This window comes from Macaca mulatta, chromosome 8, assembly GCF_049350105.2.
Source record: "Macaca mulatta isolate MMU2019108-1 chromosome 8, T2T-MMU8v2.0, whole genome shotgun sequence".
Classification (NCBI taxonomy): Eukaryota; Metazoa; Chordata; class Mammalia; order Primates; family Cercopithecidae; genus Macaca; species Macaca mulatta.
In genome coordinates this window covers 61,924,459-61,944,262 of record NC_133413.1, presented here as the reverse complement: position 1 = coordinate 61,944,262, position 19,804 = coordinate 61,924,459, and the positions used below count along the sequence as shown (strand labels likewise).

Here is a 19,804-nt window from a genome sequence, read left to right as displayed (position 1 = left end):
TAAGAGGTTATACCTCTTATTGTCTTCCTAGTGCGGATGCTATATGTCTTGCTTCTTTGCCAACTGTTCTTTTTGAAAGAATGTGAGGAGCCTAACGGCAGCACCCTCACATGCTGCACCCATCTACCTGAGCAGAATGCCTGATGCATGGCCCATACCCACACATACTTGTTAAATTGTGAATACTCTCCTACTCCACAACATCTGGGCTCACCAACATCAGCCACTTCCTTGTGTGCCCACATGTGGTCTATAGACTGTTGGTTATATCTTCATACAGTCATTCAGGCTTTTTCAGGATTAAAAACCTTTGATTAGACATTGAAGATTTACAGAAGAGAGCATTGTGAAAGTAAAATGTCCAACCATTTGCATCAGTATTATCCCTAACAACACTTGTACATTTAAACCTTTTAACACAGTACTGTATAGGAGCTAGCATGTGGTCAGTACTCATTCATGGTGCCTCTAGCTCGCAGTGTCTCAGAGGACATGGAGTTATCCAGTGCCTAAACTACTGCTGTTGGTAACTTTTGTTGTTTTTCTGTGTTTCCCTTTTTAAAATTTCCTGATTGATGTAAACTCTATACTATGTCTCTGATTTATAACTTGTTTTATAGGCTCATAGAATGTACTGTTTCTGGCAAGCCATTTTCTTAGTAAACAATGGAAGACACATTTCAAATAGAGTAAAACAGAACAATTTGAAAGTTATAATGGTTTCTTCACAAGGAGTAACTTTTTACAAAATTTGGAAAAAAATTGAGAACTTGAAACACAGATATCATACCCAATAAATCAAATCTATCTAAAAATATTTTTAGCAATACATCATAATTGTAAATAGAAAGAAATTTCATTTCTATTTCCCAAACTGGTTTTTTGCTTCTGTTTCTTGATAATTTCAGTAAACTCTAAGAAACCTATCTTAAATTCAACCCATGATTTCCTTATATCCTTTTATTATCAACAAGACTGAGCTATTTTGCATCAGGTTAAATGTTAGATTTTCATCACTCATAGTATCCTTATCTTATTTTAGTTCTTGACATGAATTTATAATAGAGAAAGCAACTTTCCTACCTGGCTACTGGATAACATGTTATATTAAATTTGTCACTGCTTTTTCACTGTTTAAGGTCAAATGAGGAATTCATTAGCAAAAGACATACTTTAAGATCGAAATAATATATCAAATATATATGTAATACAACATGACATTCCCTTTATGTCATAAGAAATACTTTCTTATCATTTTAGATAAATCACATGAACCAGATGTGACACTCTGGATTATCATCTTATCTGCCATTTAATTTTAATTTTGAATCCCATTCATATCATTTTCCTTTTAAGATCACACAGAACACCAGTCACAATGCCTCGTACCTGCCAAATGACCAAAGAAGATTGGATGGTATTTTAAAATCCTCACACAATTTTATTTTTCAGCATTTTATTTGCTTCTTGTTATAAACAGGCAACAAGATAAAATATATGTGGGTGAAGATGCAAGAAATGTGACGGTTCTGGAAAAAACAAAGTTCTCCCAAGATTTCAGCACGTTTGCAGCGGAAATTCAGGAAACCATCACGGCACTCAGAGAACAGGTTCGTTTTCTCCTCAGATAACATGTCCTTATTGTATGCATTGGAACAACTAAACATAAAAGATCTGTCCAGTAACTCTCCACAAATACAGCACAGTATCAGAATAATAAAAACCTATACAGGGAGTTGTATTGCTTTCTTTGCTTGCTTTTACTTTTGCTTTGTTAAAGACACAGTCTTGTTCTGTTGCCCCGGCTGGAATGCAGTGGCACAATCCTGGCTCACTGGAGCCTCTACCTCTTGGGTTCAAGTGATTCTCGTGCCTCAGCCTCCCGAGTAGCTAGGATTACAGGCGCCCATCACAACACCCAGCTAATTTTTGTATTTTTAGTGGAAATGGGGTTTGGCCATGTTGGCCAGGCTGGTCTTGAACACCTGGACTCAAGTGATTTGCCCATCTTGGCCTCCCAAAGTACTGGGATTATGGGTGTGAGTCACTGCGCCAGCAGGGAGTAGTATTGTAATAAGAATTGAGTCAGGGAAGGAGGGCTTGGGGAAACTCACACTACAAAGAGGCAGAGAGCCTTATCCTTTCTACCTAATGCTCAGGGCTCTGACTGGCACGAATTTGGTCAGCACCAGCTCCACTTGCTGCTTCCAAGTGCCTCACCAGCACTTGTCTGAATAACTGTGAACTTGATGCCTGCTTCATCTGCACAGATGGATATAATTGTTAACAGCACGATGTATATTTTTCTTATCAATTTTTCTTGGAGTAGAGTCAAAGAAGCTTCTTAGGAATTACTGTTTTCTCGGGCTTTCTTTTTCTGACAAAGCTGTGGAAAACAACATTCCCACAACCCGCTCTACTTTTCCTTATTTTGTCAGTTGTTCTGGCTCATGCCTTATTTCATTTTTCCTAAAACTTAAGGATGAATCAACAAGAAGGAAAAGACTTGTATTAGAAATAGCAATGTAGATGTTTTTATTCAAAAATATACGTCTGATTTCTTTTAAGGCATGATGCCAAGCTGTCTGCTTCTTAGATAGTAATGTCACTGTGAGGTATATGCTTTTCTTCATAGCATCAAAGCCTTGAAAGCAGAAAACACTGTAGGGGGATGGACTGAGCCCGGGGTCTGCCATCAGGAAGTTCTGTCCTCACTATTGGCCTGACGCAGTCAATTTATTTAATCATTCAGAACAAGTATCCTCATCTGACCTTCAGGGCTATTGTGAGGATCCAAAGAGATTCTAGAACAGAAGGACTTTGTGAACTACAAGCCCCTTAAAATATGATTGCTTCTTTTGGATGTGAGCACGTCTAGTCCTAGGTGAAGGGGTGTGATTACCAGGTGCGTATGCTTCCCTGAGAGGCTCCCACTGGGAGGCTAAGCTGCCTGCAGCTGCGGTCCATATCAGTGCCTTCACTTGACCAGAAATACTGACCATTGAAATCACTTGTCCAATCTGAATCTTTTTTTCCTTTTTTTGTTTTTTGAGATGGAGTCTTGCTCTGTCGCCCAGGCTAGAGTGCAATGGCATGATCTTGGCTCACTGCAACCTACTTCTGCCTCCCAGGTTCAAGTGATTCTCCTGTATTAGCCTCCTGAGTAGCTGGAATTACAGGTGCCCACTACTGTGACCGGGTAATTTTTGTATTTTTAGTAGAGATGGGGTTTTGCCATGTTGGCCAGGCTAGTTTTGAACTTCTGACCTCAGGTGATCTACCCACCTTGGCTTCCCAAAATGCTGGGATTACAGGCATGAGCCACTGTGCCTGGCCATCCAATCTGCTTCTTTTGTTTGTTTGTTTGTTTGTTCTTTTATTTTTTAGATGGAGTCTCACTCTGTTGCCCAGGCTGGAGTGCAGTGGTGAAATCCCAGCTCATTGCAACTTCTGCCTCCCGGATTCAAGCGATTCTCCTGCCTCAGCCTTCCGAGTAGCTGGGACTACAGGCACCCACCACCATGCCCAGCTCATTTTGTATTTTTAGTAGAGATGGTGTTTCACCATGTTGGCCAGGCTGGTCTCAAACTCCTGACTTCAGGTGATCCACTTGCCTTAGCCTCCCAAAGTGCTGGGATTACAGGCATGAGCCACCGTGCTTGGCCCAATCTGAGTCCTATAAAAATCTGAAAGCCATGAGGCATTGCTTCTAGGTTACCCTTAAGATAGATAGCATGAAATGGTTGGGGTGACTGAGAACTCTGGACGTCACAGAGTCTGCAAACCCTGTTTCATGCCAGTGAGTTAATGTGTGTCAGAGAAGAGAAGTTATAAGAGCAAAGAAAAGTCCTCAGCACTGGGCTAAAGAAGGTGGGCCCGAACAATTTAAACATTAACTCATATATCACTCAACAAACTATTTTTTCATAAATTTAATTTATGGATTTATAGACACAGGTAGATTCCACGAGCAACATTTCAGTTCAATTTCAATTTCATTACATATTGATGGTGATAATTGTGTATCTGATGTGTGCAGTAGTGATTAAAAACATCCCAGAGATGTATGTTTTTAAACATATCCCAAGACTGCAGTAGTTGTCCCTTCTAGGTGTTTAGTAGCATTCTTAGTACTTATCTCTAAATGTATCAAGGTGGAGTGTTTTTGCCTGTTTAATCGTCTGTCTCTTTCATTCCATTGTTAATTTCTTAATAGTTGAGACTATTTCACAGGGGTATCTTCAGAGCCTGGTATAAAGTCCGTGTTTAAAAATAACCAGTTTCTTTGTGTTGGAGCATGAAAAGTTAGTTCTAGATCTCTCCATAATCTAAGGTGTATGACAGGCTGGGCAAGGTTCCATGAGAGAACTAGAAGGTCCTGTGATCTCTTATAGAGGTCAGTGACTTACTCAAGCTATGACCAGGCTTTAGAGGTGGAAAGAAGTTGCAGCAGTGCCCAGTGCCTCATGTACACTGAGTGACATGTAGCAAATGCCTGACTGATAGGATTTAAACAATAAATAAACATGACATAACACCAGCAATAAGGAATATTGACCGAAGCCAGAAATCAACCCAGGTCATCTAAAGGGGATTGAGAAAAATAAAGAACCCAGGATAGACAGCAATGATAAACTGCAGATTTCCTGGGTGACTGTCAGGTGCAACTAGAATGGGGAGCACCCAAAGATAGATGGGGATGATGAAGACAGACAGACTTTTGTGAGGGCAAACGGTCTTTTGGGATGCGAGAAGCCCTGAGTATTTGTGAAATTAGTACTTACTACTGATCTGTCACTTACTATACTGAGAAATAAATTTTTAATGGCCCACATTGAAAGGTAGGTTGTAACAGTGAGCCTGTTAGCTGGAGAAGGACATTTCTGATTGTCCAATGTATGCCACTTTGTGGTTTTTCTATTACTCACCAGTGTGGATGCAGTAAGTCCTGTGAAAAGTTTGCTCTTTACAAAAACCCTTTGTTTTATGAAAAATGAGCATAGAGATAAAGGGCATGTATATTTCTGGAAGTGAAATTAGACAGCAAAGAAATAGATTAAACAGAATCTAGAATGTTTAAGAGAATCTGTATCCCATAATGGGCCTCATCATGGGAGATTACTAATGTTCTTGAGACTCATCCCTTAGATGCGAGGGGATTCCAAACCTCAGCCAAAGATTTCTAACCTTTACTTCCTAACTCTAGGTGACATTACATTTATGGGCTGCAACATAAGGTCAGTCTTGACATTTCAAGCTGTTGAAGTTTTACCTTTGTTAAGTAACTTTGGAATGTCTAGGAATGATACTTTTTGGTCTTGATTTATTAACCATGATGGCATCAAGCTAACGAAAGTGGTCTGCAAATTTCCATGACATGTTATAGCTCTTGTGTAAGTAGTTGGGTCCAGTAAATTATATTTGCCCTTTTTATTTGATTCTGATTATTGTGAGAATAACACATAATTACATGCAGAACATTTTATTATTTCTATTTAAGATTGTATCTAGTTTACCTGACTGTGGAGGGGGCATGGATATGTGTGTGTGTGTGTGTGAGTGTGTGTGTGTGTAGGGTATATAATGAACAATGGGATGAGATATAAGAATTTACACGTTTAATTATTATCAAAATGTTAGTGAGGTCTTCACAGATATTACAAAACTGTGTGCATGCATGTGCTGGAGGTACTACAAATAGAAAAGGTTTTAATAAGAGAAATCAGAGATTCTCACAGCTGTTGGAGCAATGAGAACAAAGGTCATGGAAACAGCTACTGGAGGGAGCTCACCAGGAAGCCATAGCACATCTCAGTCATTTGTGCAGGATCCCCAAACCCAACCCTTCTTTATGCATCTTCTGACAACTGCACTTAGGATACTAACTAACGGCGTCTGCTTCGAAATCTTGTATCAGTGCCTCTCATTGGTAGACTCTAACCCAAAACCACAAAAGGAAAGAGATCCAGGAAGCATTTTCTGTTTCTGAGATTGGTGGAAAAGGGTGTGGATGATGACAAGTTGACAGTAGACTAACTAGAGACCATAGTTAAGGAAGATTATTTAGTTCACTGTGACTTGGTAATCAGTTAGGTATTGGAAAGATGGTACATGAGGTCGGAAAAATACTTTGTGGTCACAAAGACAGAATTCCGTTCTGAATGCCAATTACATAAAACAAATAAACAAACTGATATAAACAGAGATATGGAGATTACTATGTTGGCCACTATAATTTGTTAACCTAAAATTAATTAGGCCTGGGAAAAAAACACATACATTAGAACTATTCCAGAAAACCCAGTCTCCTCACTTTATTAAACAAGTAAAGGTAGATGGTTGAAAGGAAGGAATAAAAGACACTCCAGAGGCTTTTTAAAATTAGGAGACAGGTAATGTTATTACTAAATAACAATTATAGAAGGTGAAACAGTTAAGGTTAAATAGGTTATGACATATGTAAGGAACAGAGTGATGTTCAGTGTGGCTGGAGATTAGCTAATCAAGATTGTCAAAACAACGTACAAGGTGCCTGGTGAGGCAGAAAATGTCTAGATGAGAAGATCTAATAAACTCATATTAGATTTTCTTGTGGACTCTAAGTATATGAGGAAGGAATATACGTTTTCTCTTCTGGGTAGGTAGGAATTCCGGGAATCTATCCATCTCTTCTAGGTTTTCTAGTTTATGTGTGTATAGGTGTTCATAGTAGCCTTGAATGGTCTTTTGTATTCCAGTGGTGTCAGTTGTAATATTTCCTGTATCATATCTCAGTGAGGTTATTTGGATTTTCTCTCTTCTTTTCTTGGTTAATCTTGCTAATGGTCTATCAATTGTATTTATCTTTTCAAAGAACCAGCTTTTTGTTTCACTTATCTTTTGTACTTTTTTTGGCTTCAATTTTGTTTAGCTCTGCTCTGATCTTGGTAATTTCCTTCCTTCTGCTGGGTTTGGGTTTGGTTTGTTCTTGTTTCTCTAGTTCTTTGAGGTGTGATCTCAGATTGTCTGTGCTCTTTTAGACTTTTTGATGTAGGCATTTAGGTCTACAAACTTTCCTCTTAGCACCACCTTAGCTGTATCCCAGAGAATTTGATATGTTGTGTCATTTTTGTCTTTCAGTTTGAAGAAGTTTTTAATTTCCATCTTGATTTTGCTTTTGACTCAATGCTCATTCAAGAGCAGGTTATTTATTTTCTATATATTTGCATGGTTTTGAAGGTTCCTTTTGGAGTTGATTTCCAGTTTTATTCCACTGTGGTCTGAGAGAATGCTTGATATAATTTCAATTTTCTTAAATTTATTGAGGCTCATTTTATGGCCTATCATATGGTCTATCTTGGAGAAAGTTCCATGGGCTGTTGAATAGAATGTGTATTCTATAGTTGCTGAATGGAGTGTTCTGTATATATCTGTTAGGTCCATTTGTTACATGGTATAGTTTAGATCCATTGTTTCCTTGTTGACTTTCTGTCATGATGACCTGTCTGGTGCTGTCAGTGGAGTATTGAAATCCCCCACTATTAATGTGTTTCTGTCTATCTCATTTCTTAGGTCTATTAGTAATTGTTTTATAAATTTGGGAGCTCCAGTGTTAGATGCATATATGTTTAGGATTGTGATATTGTCCTGTTGGACAAGGCCTTTTACCATTATATACTGTCCCTCTTTGACCTTTTAACCACTGTTGCTTTAAAGTTTGTTTTGTCTGATATAAGAATAGTTAACCCTGCTCACTTTTGGTGTCTATGTTCATAACATGCTTTTTTCCAGCCCTTTACTTTAAGTTTATGTGAGTCTTTATGTGTCAGGTGAGTTTCCTGAAGGCAGCAGAGAGTTGGTTGGTGAGTTCTTATCCATTCTGCAGTTCTGTATCTTTTAAGTGGAGCATTGAGGACATTTACTTCCAATCTTAGTATTGAAATGTGAGGTGCTGTTGCATTCATTGTGCTCTTTGCTGCCTGCATACTTTTTTGTTTTTGCTTTTTAACTTGTATTTTTGTTTTATTGGTCCTATGTGCTTTGTGCTTTAAAGAGATTCTGTTTTGATGTGTTTCCAGGATTTGTTTCAAGATTTTGAGCTTCTTTTAGCAGTTCTTATAATGGTGGCTGTCTGAAAATGACTGTCTCTTTCCTTCATATATGATGCTGAGTTTCACTAGCTACAAAATTCTTGGCTGAAGATTGTTTTGTTTGAGGAGGTTGAAGATAGGGCCCCAATCCCTTCTAGCTTGTAGGGTTTCTGCTGAGAAATTTGCTGTTAATCTGATTGGTTTTTCTTTACAGGTTACCTGGTGCTTCTGTCTCACAGCTCTTAAGATTCTTTCCTTCGTCTTAACTTTGGATAACCTGATGACAATGTGCCTAGCTGAAGATCTTTTTGCAATGAATTTCCCAGGTGTTCTTTGTGCTTCTTGTATTTGCACATCTAGGTCTCTGGCAAGGCTGGGGAAGTTTTCCTCGATGATTCCCCCAAATATGTTTTCCAAGCTTTTAGAATTGTCTTCTTCCTCAGGAACACTGATTGTTCTTAGGTTTGGTCGTTTAACATAACCCCAGACTTCTTGGAGGCTTTGTTCATATTTTCTTATTCTTTTTTCTTTGTCTTTGTAGGATTGGGTTAGTTCAAAGACCTTGTCTTCGAGCCCTGAATTTTTTTCTTCTACTTGTTAAATTCTATTTCTGAGACTTTGCAGAGCATTTTGCATTTCTGAAAGTGTGTCCAAAGTTTCCTGAATTTTTATTGTTATTTATTTAAGCACTCTATTTTGTTGAGTATTTCTCCCTTCACTTCCATTATCATTTTTTGATACAAGCCCTTGAATTGGACTTTGCCTTTCTTTGGTCCCTCTCTGATTAGCTTAGTAACTAACCTCCTGAATTCTTTTTCAGGTAAGTCAGAGATTTCTTCTTGGTTTGGATCCTTTGCTGGTGAACTAGTGTGATTTTTTGGGTCACTGATGAGCCTTGTGTTTTCATATTACCAGGGTTTTCTGTTCCTTCTCATTTGGGTAGGCTCTGTCAGAGGGAAGGTCTAGGGCTGAAGGCTGTTGTTCAGATTCTTTTGTCCCACAGGGTGTTCTGTTGATATAGTACTCGCCCCCTTTTCCTGTGGTTGTGGCTTCCTGTGAGCCGAACTGCAGTGATTGTTGTCTGTCTTCTGGGTCTAGCCATTCAGTGAGTTTATTGAGCTCCTGGCTGGTCCTGGTGGTTTCTGCATGGAGCCCTGTGATGTGAACTGTCTATGGGTCTCTTAGCCATGGATGCCAGCACCTGTGCTGGAGGAGGTGGCGGAGGGTGAAGCGGACTTCATGAGGGTTCTTAGCTTGGGTGGTTTAATGTTCTATTTTTGTGCTGGTTGACCCCCGGCCAGGAGGTGGTGCTCTGCAGAAAGCACCAGCTGTAGTAGTACAGAGAGGGACTGGGCCCTAGAACTACCAAGATTATATGTCTTTTGTCTTCTGCTACCAGGGTGGGTAGGGAGGGACCATCAGGTGGGGACCAGGCTAGGCGTGGGTGAGCTTAGACTCTCCTTGGGCCAGTCTTGCTGTGCTGCTGTGGGGGATGGGGATGAGATTCCCAGGTCACTGCAGTTGTGTACCTGGTACCTAGGAGGATTATAGCTGCCTCTGCTGAGTCATGCAGGTTGTCAGGGAAGTGGGGAAAAGCTGGCACTCATAGACCTCACCCAGCTCTCATGCAAACCAAAGGGCCGGTCCCACTCCCACTGTGCCACCTGCAACAGCCCCGAGTGTGTTTCCAGGTGGAGGGCAGGCTTGAAAACTTGCCAGAGGCTTTCAGGCTTTCAGCCTCCCAACTACGAAAAGAAAAGGGTTTTAGTTCTTCCCTGCCTCTGATGTCTGCTAGCTGGATTTGCTACCGCCCCAGAGTTCCAGCTAGGAGGCTTCTGGCCCCACTCAAATTGTTACAAACTTCAGCTAGGGAAGTCCTTCTCTCCAGTGGGGTTTTATCCCCTGCTCCTCTGGCTCTCTCCTGACGGATCCCTGTGGTGTCAGGCAGGAATGGGCGGCTTGGGGATTCAGTGAGCTCTCAGGGTCTCCCTGCTGCCTCCTCCCCCCTGGTATTTCACTTGGCTTGGCTCTAACTCAACTCAGCTTCAGGTAAAGTCGGGAACATCTCCCACAAACAGACCTTCAGCTTCGCCAGTGGAGGTGTGTGTCTGGGAAAGGAGGGTCTCCCTTTCCCACTTCTGCACTTGGGGCACTTACAGTATTTGGGGTGACTCCTGGGTCCTGCAGGAGCAGTCTGCTTCCTTCAGAGGGTCTGTAGATCCTCTCGGGATTGCTGTTTTATTCTTGCAGTTGATCTGGAGCTAAGTTTCACAATGACAGCCTCCGCAATGCTGCACTATCCGGAGCTGCAATCTTGTCCTGCCTCCTGTCTGCTATGATCTACCGGAAGTCCTTATCCATTGTATTCTGAAAGCAAATAACTTGTTAGGTTTCTTAGGTTAAAAGATTGAGAGGAATTTTCTCTCAGGATCAGTCATACTCTAGTCTTACCCATAATTGGTTTAGATGATATTTTAATGAGATTTGGGACTTGGAATGGATTAAGACTTTAGGGGCTATTGCGATGGGGTGAATTGTTTATTTTGCCTGTGAGAAAGACATGAATTTTAGGGGTTCAAAGGGTGTAGCATTATGGACTAAATTGTGTCTTTTCCTCAGATTTTCATGTTGAGTTCTAATCCCCAGTACCTCATAATGTGGATGTAGTTGATAACCATCTGCAAGTCAAGAGAAAGCCCTCAGAAGAAATCAACCATGCTGGCACCTTGATTTTGGACTTTTAGCCTCTAGAACTTTGAGAAAAAAAAATTTCTGTTGTTTAGGCTACCCAGTCTGTGGTATTTTGTTATGACAGCCCTAGCAAACTTGGACACCAATTTTGCAGAAATGAAACAGCCTGTTGAAAATTAATATGGAATTATAAGGGATTCTAAATAGTCACATTTTTAAAAATATTGCCCTGTAGTTCTTAGATTTTGTATTAGTTTTCCATTCTCAGTTTTCTCTTTGCATTTTAGTTTGCGAAGTTACTATTGACATATCTTCAGGTCAACAGATTCTTTCCCCTGTCACCTTGAATGTGATAGTTAATTTTATGTGTCAAATTCTGGATCGTGGGATGCCCAGCTATCTGGTTAAGCAGTATTTTTCATGTTTCTGTGAGAGTGTTTCTAAAGAGATTAGCATTACAATTGGTGGACTAAGAAAAGCAAGCGCCCCTCCCCAGTGTAGGTGGGCATTCTTCAATTTGTTCAGGGCCTGACTGGAACAAAAAAGTGGAAGAAGGTTGAATTAACTGTGCCTGACTGCTTGAATTGGGACATAAGCCTCTCCTGCCCTTGGCACTCCTGGTTCTCAGGTCTTCAGATTCAGACTGATCTATACCATTTGTTCTCCGGCTCTCCAATCTTTGAACTATACCACTGACATTCCTGGGTCTCCAGTTTTCAGACAGAAGATTGTGGCACTTCTTAATCTCTGTAAACATGGATCCAATTCCTTACAGTAAACCTCTTCACATTCACGTCTTATTGGTTTTATTTCCCTGGAGAATCTTGACTAATACATTTAGTCTAATGATGAAGCCATCAAAGGCATTCTTCATTTCTGTTATAGTTTTGATTTCTAGCATTTTCTTTTAATTGTTCTTCAGCATTTTTCTCTCTCTACTTACATTACCTATCTTTCCTTGAATGTTGCCTACTTTTTCTATTAGGGCCACGAATGGATTAATCATAGTTAGTTTTATCCCTTCCAGATAATTTCAACATCTGTGTCTCATGTGGGTCTGCTTCCGATGCTTGCTTTGCATCTTAAAACTGTGTTTTTTCCCCTTCTTTGGAGCATGCCTTGTAAATTTTGTTTAAAGCCATACATGATGTCTTGGGTAATAGGAACTGTAGTCATAAGCCTTTTTAGGTTTTTGTATTGAAAAGGCTGAATGTTGTGCTGCGTTTAGTGTTTCCTGTAACTGTAGATGCCATGGCTTTAAATTCCTCCAGTGTCTTTGTTTTTGTTTTTCCTACTGACTTTGGCCTTTCTTATGTATTCTTCCTTAGAGAGAGTCCATGTCTTTCAGCTGCTTCAGCAGTAATCACTGTTATTATGCTGGCATCCTGTTGATGTGCTGGTTAGGTGTGGGGATGGGAAATATTATATCATCTTCTGATGAATCCTCAGCTGTCTAGTGGGCTTACGCTCTGAGGCTGTGATTTTCTTAAGCATTGCTCCAGTAGTGTGGCTTTTTCTCCACCTCCTACTCCTTTCCCTGGCTGGTGTGCAGGTAATTTATTTCATTGGAGGACAGACCCCTGGTTTTTCCGTTGGCTTTTTCCCGATTAGGTGAGTCAGGAAGCCTGGAGTAGGATGCAGCGGATAAGAATCCCTTTTCCCAGTTTGTTTTAGAATTTAGTACTGTACCCTTTCAAGTTCCTTCCCCTTGGTATAGAGGCCTTTTTTATGGAGAAGGCTCTGGGTGTTTTTCACAAAGGATATCTTCCCCTGCCCCTGCCAGGGCCAGGAGGGGATGTTTCTTGGATGTCTTCTATGAGAACCTTGTAAGTTTCCTTCAGTTAAACTTCATGAGTACCTTACCTCACTAAGACAGTAACACTTAGTAGTTTGTCACGCTCACAATTTTTACATTGCCCTGTAGTTCTTAGGTTTTCTGTTAGTTTTTCATTCTCAGTTTTCTCTTTGCATTTTAGTTTGGGAAATTACTACTGACATATCTTCAGGTCAACAGATTCTTTCCCATGCCACCTTGAGTGTGATAGTCAATTTTATGTGTCAATTTCTGGATCGTGGGATGCCCAGCTCTCTGGTTAAATAGTATTTCTGGACGTTTCTGTGAGAGTATTTCTGAAGAGATTAGCATTAGGATTGGTGATTGGTGAACTGAGAAAAGCAGGTGCCTTTCCCCACTGTAGGGGGGCATCCTTCAATTTGTTCAGGGCCTGACTGGAACAAAAAAGTGAAGGAAGCCTCCAGCAACTTCTTAAAATTACCATTTAAGTGTTTGTATTAGTCAGAGTTCTCCAGAGAACTGTAACTAATAGGAAATGTCTGTCTGTCTGTCTGATATGTGTATTCAAAGACATTGGCTCACACCATTATGGAGGCTGGACAGTCCGAAATCTTGGCCTGACAGACTGAATACCCAGGACAGCTGATGGTGCAGATGAAGCAGAAAGCTATCTGCTGGAGAAGTCAGTCTTGCTCTGGGAGGCTGCTATTTGTGTTCGATTCAGGCCTTCAACTTACTGGATGAGGCCCACCCACATTAGAAACCAACCTGGATTGCTCTGGTCTGAACGCAGATCACGTAGGACTTTAATTGTTGAACAAAAGAACCCTTGATAGCTGCTGCACCATTAGGATGTCCTAATCCAACATCGAGGTTGTAAACCCTATTGTTGATATGGACTCTAGAATAGGATTGCACTGTTATCCCTAGGGTAACTTGTTCCGTTGGTCAAGTTATTGGATCAATTATGGATGTTGACTCGCTTTGGCTTGTGTAGCCTTAGCATAGGTTGTTCGGAGGTTTAGTTATGCTCCAAGGTCACCCCGACCAAAATTTTTAATGCAGGTGTAGTAGTTTAAAGTCTGCAGATTTATATGATTTTGATTGCGTTAGTAAATTAAAGCTCCATAGGGTCTTCTCGTCTTACTATTTTATGCTCGCCTCTTCACGGGCAGGTCAATTTCACTGGTTGAAAGTAAGAGACAGTTGAACCCTCGTGGTGCCATTCTTGCGAGTCCCTATTTAAGGAACAAGTGATTATGCTACCTTTGCACAGTCAGGGTACCGCGGCCGTTAAACATGTGTCACTGGGCAGGCGGTGCCTCTAATACTGGTAATGCTAGAGGTGATGTTTTTGGTAAATAGGCGGGGTTAAGTTTGCCGAGTTCCTTTTACTTTTTTTAACCTTTCCTTAAAAGCATGCCTGTGTTGGGTTAACAGTATGAATAATATTGACTTTGTTTGTATTTATTGATATTAGGCTGTTAAGTATCAGTGAAGTTTTTCAGTCGGATGTAGGCTTATGCAGTGGAGAAAATATTCATGTTACTTATATTAGCATTATCACTTCTATGAAATAATAGATTAATCCAATGTGATGTGAGGAGTTCAGTAGAATGTTTGAGACTTTTTAAGATAATTATGTTGAGCTTGAACACTTTCTTAATTGATGGCTGCTTTTGGGCCAACTATGGGAACTGGGTTTTTTTACTCTCTATATAAGGTTTTTTCCTAGTGTCTAAAGAGCTGTCCCTCTTTAGACTAACAATTAAGCTTATGGGGGAATTAAGTGATTCTGTAGGTAAACTTAAGGTTGAACTAAGATTCTATCTTGGATAACCAGCTATCACCAGGCTTGGTAGGCTTGTCACCTCTACCCATAAATCTTCCCACTATTTTGCTACATAGACGGGTGTGCTCTTTTAGCTGTTTTTGGGGAATTTGGTTTTAGTTTTCGTCTGGCTTCGGGGAATTTGGCTTTAGTTCTCTTTGCGAAACTGTTTCATTATGCAGAAGGTATAGGCGTGAGTGCTTGCTATTTTGTGCTTGGTTAATCTTTTTCATCTTTCCCTTACGGTACTGTGTCTATAGCGCCAGGATAAAATTTCTATCGCCTATACTTTTGTATGGGTAAATGATTTTGTAGAGGTTAATTTGGTATTAGTGTTGATTAGGTTTGGGGCTAGCATTAGCTCAAGGCAATCAAATTATGTTGAGATCTTCTGGGTGTAAGCCGGATGCTTTGTGTTAAGCTATGCCTTGGTTTATCCAAGTGCACTTTCCAGCACACTTACCGTGTTACGACTTATCTCCTCTATATAAATATGAGGTGGTGTTTAGTTAAGTTGATCCTTAAATATACTTGAGGAGGGTGACGGGGGGTGTGTGCATGCTTTATGGCCTCATTCAATTAAGCACTCTATTCTTAATTTACTGCTAAATCCTCCTTGAGCTCTTAGGTTTCGTAAGAGTCATCATGGGGTTTTCTGAGGTAGAAAATGTAGCCCATTTCTTACCATCTCATAAGCTACACCTTGACCTAACGTTTTTGCGGGGGCATTTATGCTTACTTTGTGGCCTTTATTAGGGTTTGCTGAGGATGGCCATATATAGGTTGAGCAAGAGATGGTGAGGTGAATTGGGGTTTATCAATTATAGAACAGGCTCCTCTAGAGGGATGTGAAGCACTGCTAAGTCCTTTGAGTTTTAAGCTGTTGCTTGTAGTATTCTGGCGAGTAGTTTTGTTGTTTTAACTATTGAGGTTTAAGGCTAAGCATAGTGGGGTATCTAATCCCAGTTTGAGCCTTAGCTATTGTGTGTTCAGAAATTTTAAAGCCACTTTCGTAGTTTATTTTACATCAGCTAGGGTTTTTTACAACTTAGATGGAGTTTGGCTTTATTAGAATAGATCTAAAACACTCTTTACGCCAGTCTCCATTAGCTTGGGTATGGCCGCGGTGGCTGGCACAAAATTAACCAACCCTGAATGTAGCATAGCTTAGTTAAACTTTTGTTTATTGCTAAAGGTTTGTCACTGCTGTCTCCCGTGGGGATGTGGCTGAGCAAAGTGTTTTGAGCTGCGTTGTGCATGATTGATACTTACTCCTTTTGACTGTGGTGATTTAGAGGGTGTTTTCACGGGGACGAGGATGCTTGCATGCATAATCTTGCTAAGAGTTAATAGAAAGGTTAGGACCAAACCTGTCTGTTTATGGAGTATATAAACCCATCTAGGCATTTTCGGTGTCTTGCTTTAGGTAAATTAAGCTACATAAACGGGGTTTTGTTAGATTTTTGGAGGAGTATGTGGTTGTGAAGTGCTATCTTTGGGGCTGTGATAATAAGGGTGTTGGTCTGGTAGTGGATAAGTATATAGGTGGGATAGAATAAAGAAGAGATTAAGGTTGAGAGTAGTGGGATGAGATGAGGGTTGTGTTAGTTGAGGGGTAGCAGTTGAAGTTATGCACAGCTAAAAGATGAAAACATAGGCTCTGGCTAAGTGGATTAAGGCTTTTGTTTTGGGGGTTTGGCAAAAGTATATTTTTAGGGAAAAAGTCAGAGGTGGGGGAGGGGGGTTTGGTAAAAAATTTGTTGTGATTTTATAGTGTAAAGAAGGACGTGTCGTATAGCATGAATTAAATAACATGCTATTATGTTTTTAATACAAGCATGAATTAAGTAACACCTTATGATATTTATGCGGGGCTGGGATATTGAACGTAGGTGCGATCAACAATGGTATGTACTAGGAATCAAAGACAGATCCTGCGACATACAGTGTGGGGGGGCCAGCTTTCTGCGATGGGGTCGCGTGCACACCCGAGATAAAAAATACAAAATGCATGGAGAGCTCCCGTGACTGGTTAATAGGGTGATAGACCCGTGATCCATCGAGATACCTTATTTAAGAGGAACGTGTGGGCGATCTTGATTTCTATGGCCCTGAGGTAAGAACCAGATGCCGGATACAGTTCACTATAGCTACCCCCACGTGTTATGGGCCTGGAGCGAGGAGAGTAGCACTCTTGTGCGGGATATTGATTTCATGGAGGATGGTAAACAAGGGACCCCTAACTGAGAGGGGTATCTGTGGTGACAAGGATTTATTTGACTAAAATGTGCTATGCCCAATGAACGATTTAATGTGCTATATATGGTAAATGAACAGTTGTGTTAGTTGATATTCTTGGGAAGATGCTTGATCTTTGAATGTTAGTGTTATGTTCTACGGTTGGTTAAATCATTAGAGTTCTTGCTTGTAAGCATGTTTTCAAGGGTAGTTAGCAAATATGTAAGAGCATGTGCTATGTACAGTCAAGCATTTATAGTACTGTATAATATTCATGTTGGATAGCAGTAATGCACGATTTTCATTGGGGTCTGATAAAATAACTTAGTACTTAAGTTGCATTTAAAGCTTGCACCCCATAGAATACAGAAAGTAGTTTAAATTAGAATGCCAGTTTTGGGTGTTGGTGGTGAAGTTGAGTGCTTTCTTTCTGAGTTGTCCTGGGGAGAAGTTTCTACTTCCGGTTTACAAGACCAGTGTATTAACTTATACTACCAGGGCAGGTTCATTTGAGTAGATTGTTTTCGGTTAAGGAGGCAAGTGGTATTAAGGTTAGGACTGTGATAAAGTGTATTATGGATGCTACTTGCCCAATAATGATGAAGGGTTGGTTTACTGGTTGGCCTCCGATTCAAGTGAGAGTTAGTAGAATTATAATTAGGGGTCACTATAAGAATTGGCTAAGTGGGCGGAATATTTTACTTTGTTGTTTGGATTTATGGAGTATGGGGATAAGTGCTAAAATGAGGATTGATAGGAGGAGTGCTAGCACTCCTCCTAATTTATTAGGGATAGATCATAGAATTGCGTATGCGAATAGGAAGTATCATTCTGGTTTAACATGCGGGGGGGGTGTTTAGGGGGTTAGCTGGAGTATAGTTGTCTGGGTCACTTAAAAGGTCGGGTGAAAATAATACTAGTATTATTAGGGCGAGAAGGAGAAGGATTAAGCCTAGGATATCTTTGATTGTATAATAGGGGTGAAAGGTAATTTTGTTGGAGTGAGAGGAAATTCTGGAGGGGTTGTTTGATCCTGTTTCGTGTAGAAATAGTAGATGTAGAATTGTAAGGGCTGTAATAATAAAGGGTAGGATGAAGTGAAGGGTGAAAAACCGTGTGAGGGTGGGATTGTCAATTGAATATCCGCCTCAGACTCATTGGACAAGGTTAGTTCTGATATATGGGATGGCTGATAGAAGATTTGTGATTACTGTGGCACTCCAGAATGATATTTGGCCTCATGGGAGTACGTAGCCTCTGAAGGCTGTTGCTATAGTTATAAGTAGAAGTATAATGCCAATATTTCAGGTTTCTAGAAGGAGGAATGAGCTATAATATAGGCCTCGGCCAATATGTAGAAAGAGGCAGATAAAGAACATAGAGGCACCGTTAGCGTAGAGATAGCAAAGGGTTCAGCCATAGTTTACATCTCGAGTGATGTGTGCGACTGAAGAGAAGGCGGAGAAAATATCTGGTGAGTAGTGTATTGCTAGGAATAAGCCTGTGATGATTTGTAGGGTCAGACAGGTTGCAAGGAGTGAGCCAAAGTTTCATCATATGGAGATATTAGATGGGGTGGGTAAGTCAATGAGGGAGTGGTTGATTATTTTTATGAGTGGGTTGGGTTTGCGTGTTGGGGTCATTGGTGTTTTTGTAGTTGAAATATTACGATGGTTTTTCATATCATTAGTCATGGTTAGAGCCCGTGTGGAAACAATGACATATATTTTATTCTTATTAAGTGTACTGTTGGTTATGGGATTTGTGGGGTTTTCTTCCAAGCCTTCTCCTATTTATAGGGGTTTAGCATTGATTGTTAGTGGTGTGGTTGGTTGTGTTATTATTTTAAATTATGGAGGAGCTTATGTGGATTTAATGATATTTTTAATTTATTTGGGAGGCATAATGGTTGTTGTTGGTTATATTACGGCAATGGCTATTGAAGAGTATCCTGAGGCATGGGGCTCAGGATTTGAGGTTCTGGGGAGTCTTTTAGTAGGATTAGCGATGGAGGTAGGGTTGGTTTTATGGGTTTTAGATTTTGATGGGTTAGTGGTGGTGGTTAATTTTAACAATATAGGGAGTTGAGTGATTTTTGAGGGAGAAGGGCCGGGGTTAATTCGGGAGGATTCTATTGGTGCGGGTGCTTTGTATGACTATGGGCATTGATTTGTGGTAGTTATTGGTTGAACATTGTTTGTTGGTGTATATATTGTGATTGAGATTGCTCAGGGTAATAGGTTATGTTATTAGAAATAAGACTAGGGTGAGAGGGATAAGGAAAGAGAGAAAATGAAATTTGATTATACCCTTTTGAGTGGTTGTGAGGATGGAGGTGATAATGTGGGTATGTGAGATTGTTTTAGGTATAGATTTTTCTAGTCAGATTGAGTCTAGTAAAAGGGAAGCTAGGTTTTGACTTATAAGTAGGTTTTGGTAGGGAGCTGTGCTATGAATTGTAATGGGAAAATATCCTAGTATGTTAGAGAATTTAAATATGTATGATGGGATATCCATTTTAAGCTTATTGGCTATAAGAGTAAGGTCCAAGGCTACTAGGAAGCCTAGAGCGGTTATGTACAGGGCCGAGAGTTTTAGGTGAGATGATATTGTTAGATGGGGAGGTAAGGTGGGAGAGATGCTGTTAGTAATGAGGAATCCTGCGAGTAGGCTGCTGATTGTGAGACTTTTGATTGGGTTTAATAGGGTGGGGGTGTTTTCGTTAATGTTGACTAAGGTTGGGAAGCGAGATTGTCCTGTTAGGATGAGAAGAATAGTTCGAGCACTGTAGGCGCTTGTTAGGGAAGTGGCAATGAGAGTGATAGATAGGGCTCAGGCGTTGGTATATGACATGTTTGCGGATTCGATGATGAGGTCTACCCAGAATTCACCAGTTTAAATGTTAATCTCATCCAAAAGCACTCTCCAAGCTGACTTATAAAACTAACCATCAGGGTGTTCCCACCAGTATGGCTCAATGCTCAGTCAGTCTGTTCCAGGTAAGTAGATCTTGATTGCTGCCTCTCTTGTTATCCTCCTGTCTCTTCAGATTTCACCTTAGTGGTTTGCCCTGCAACCTTAGCTCTTTAAGAAATTTATTGATTTTCAGTGTGTCCAATTTTTCTTGTCGTGAAGATGGGAGTGATGATTTACAAGCTTGCTACATGCTGGAACTAACAC

General features: G+C 40.4%; 2 protein-coding genes and 1 pseudogene across 2 annotated transcripts in view; 1 reads left to right on the top strand and 2 right to left on the bottom strand.

Moving 5' to 3' along the window:
• PXDNL (peroxidasin like) overlaps positions 1-19,804 on the top strand; it is a 504,118-nt gene that overhangs the window by 473,873 nt on the left and 10,441 nt on the right. The window contains exon 21 of the mRNA XM_015145355.3: positions 1,481-1,610. Coding sequence (XP_015000841.3) covers positions 1,481-1,610 — 130 coding nt within the window. The remainder of the gene's footprint in view (positions 1-1,480; positions 1,611-19,804) is intronic.
• On the bottom strand, positions 13,313-14,696 carry LOC100499551 (MTRNR2-like). Its single transcript, NM_001195073.3, is given in 1 exon segment — positions 13,313-14,696. A coding segment is annotated over 1 exon segment (75 nt). The 5' UTR covers positions 13,782-14,696; the 3' UTR covers positions 13,313-13,706.
• On the bottom strand, positions 14,817-15,544 carry LOC144330949 (18S ribosomal RNA; annotated as a pseudogene).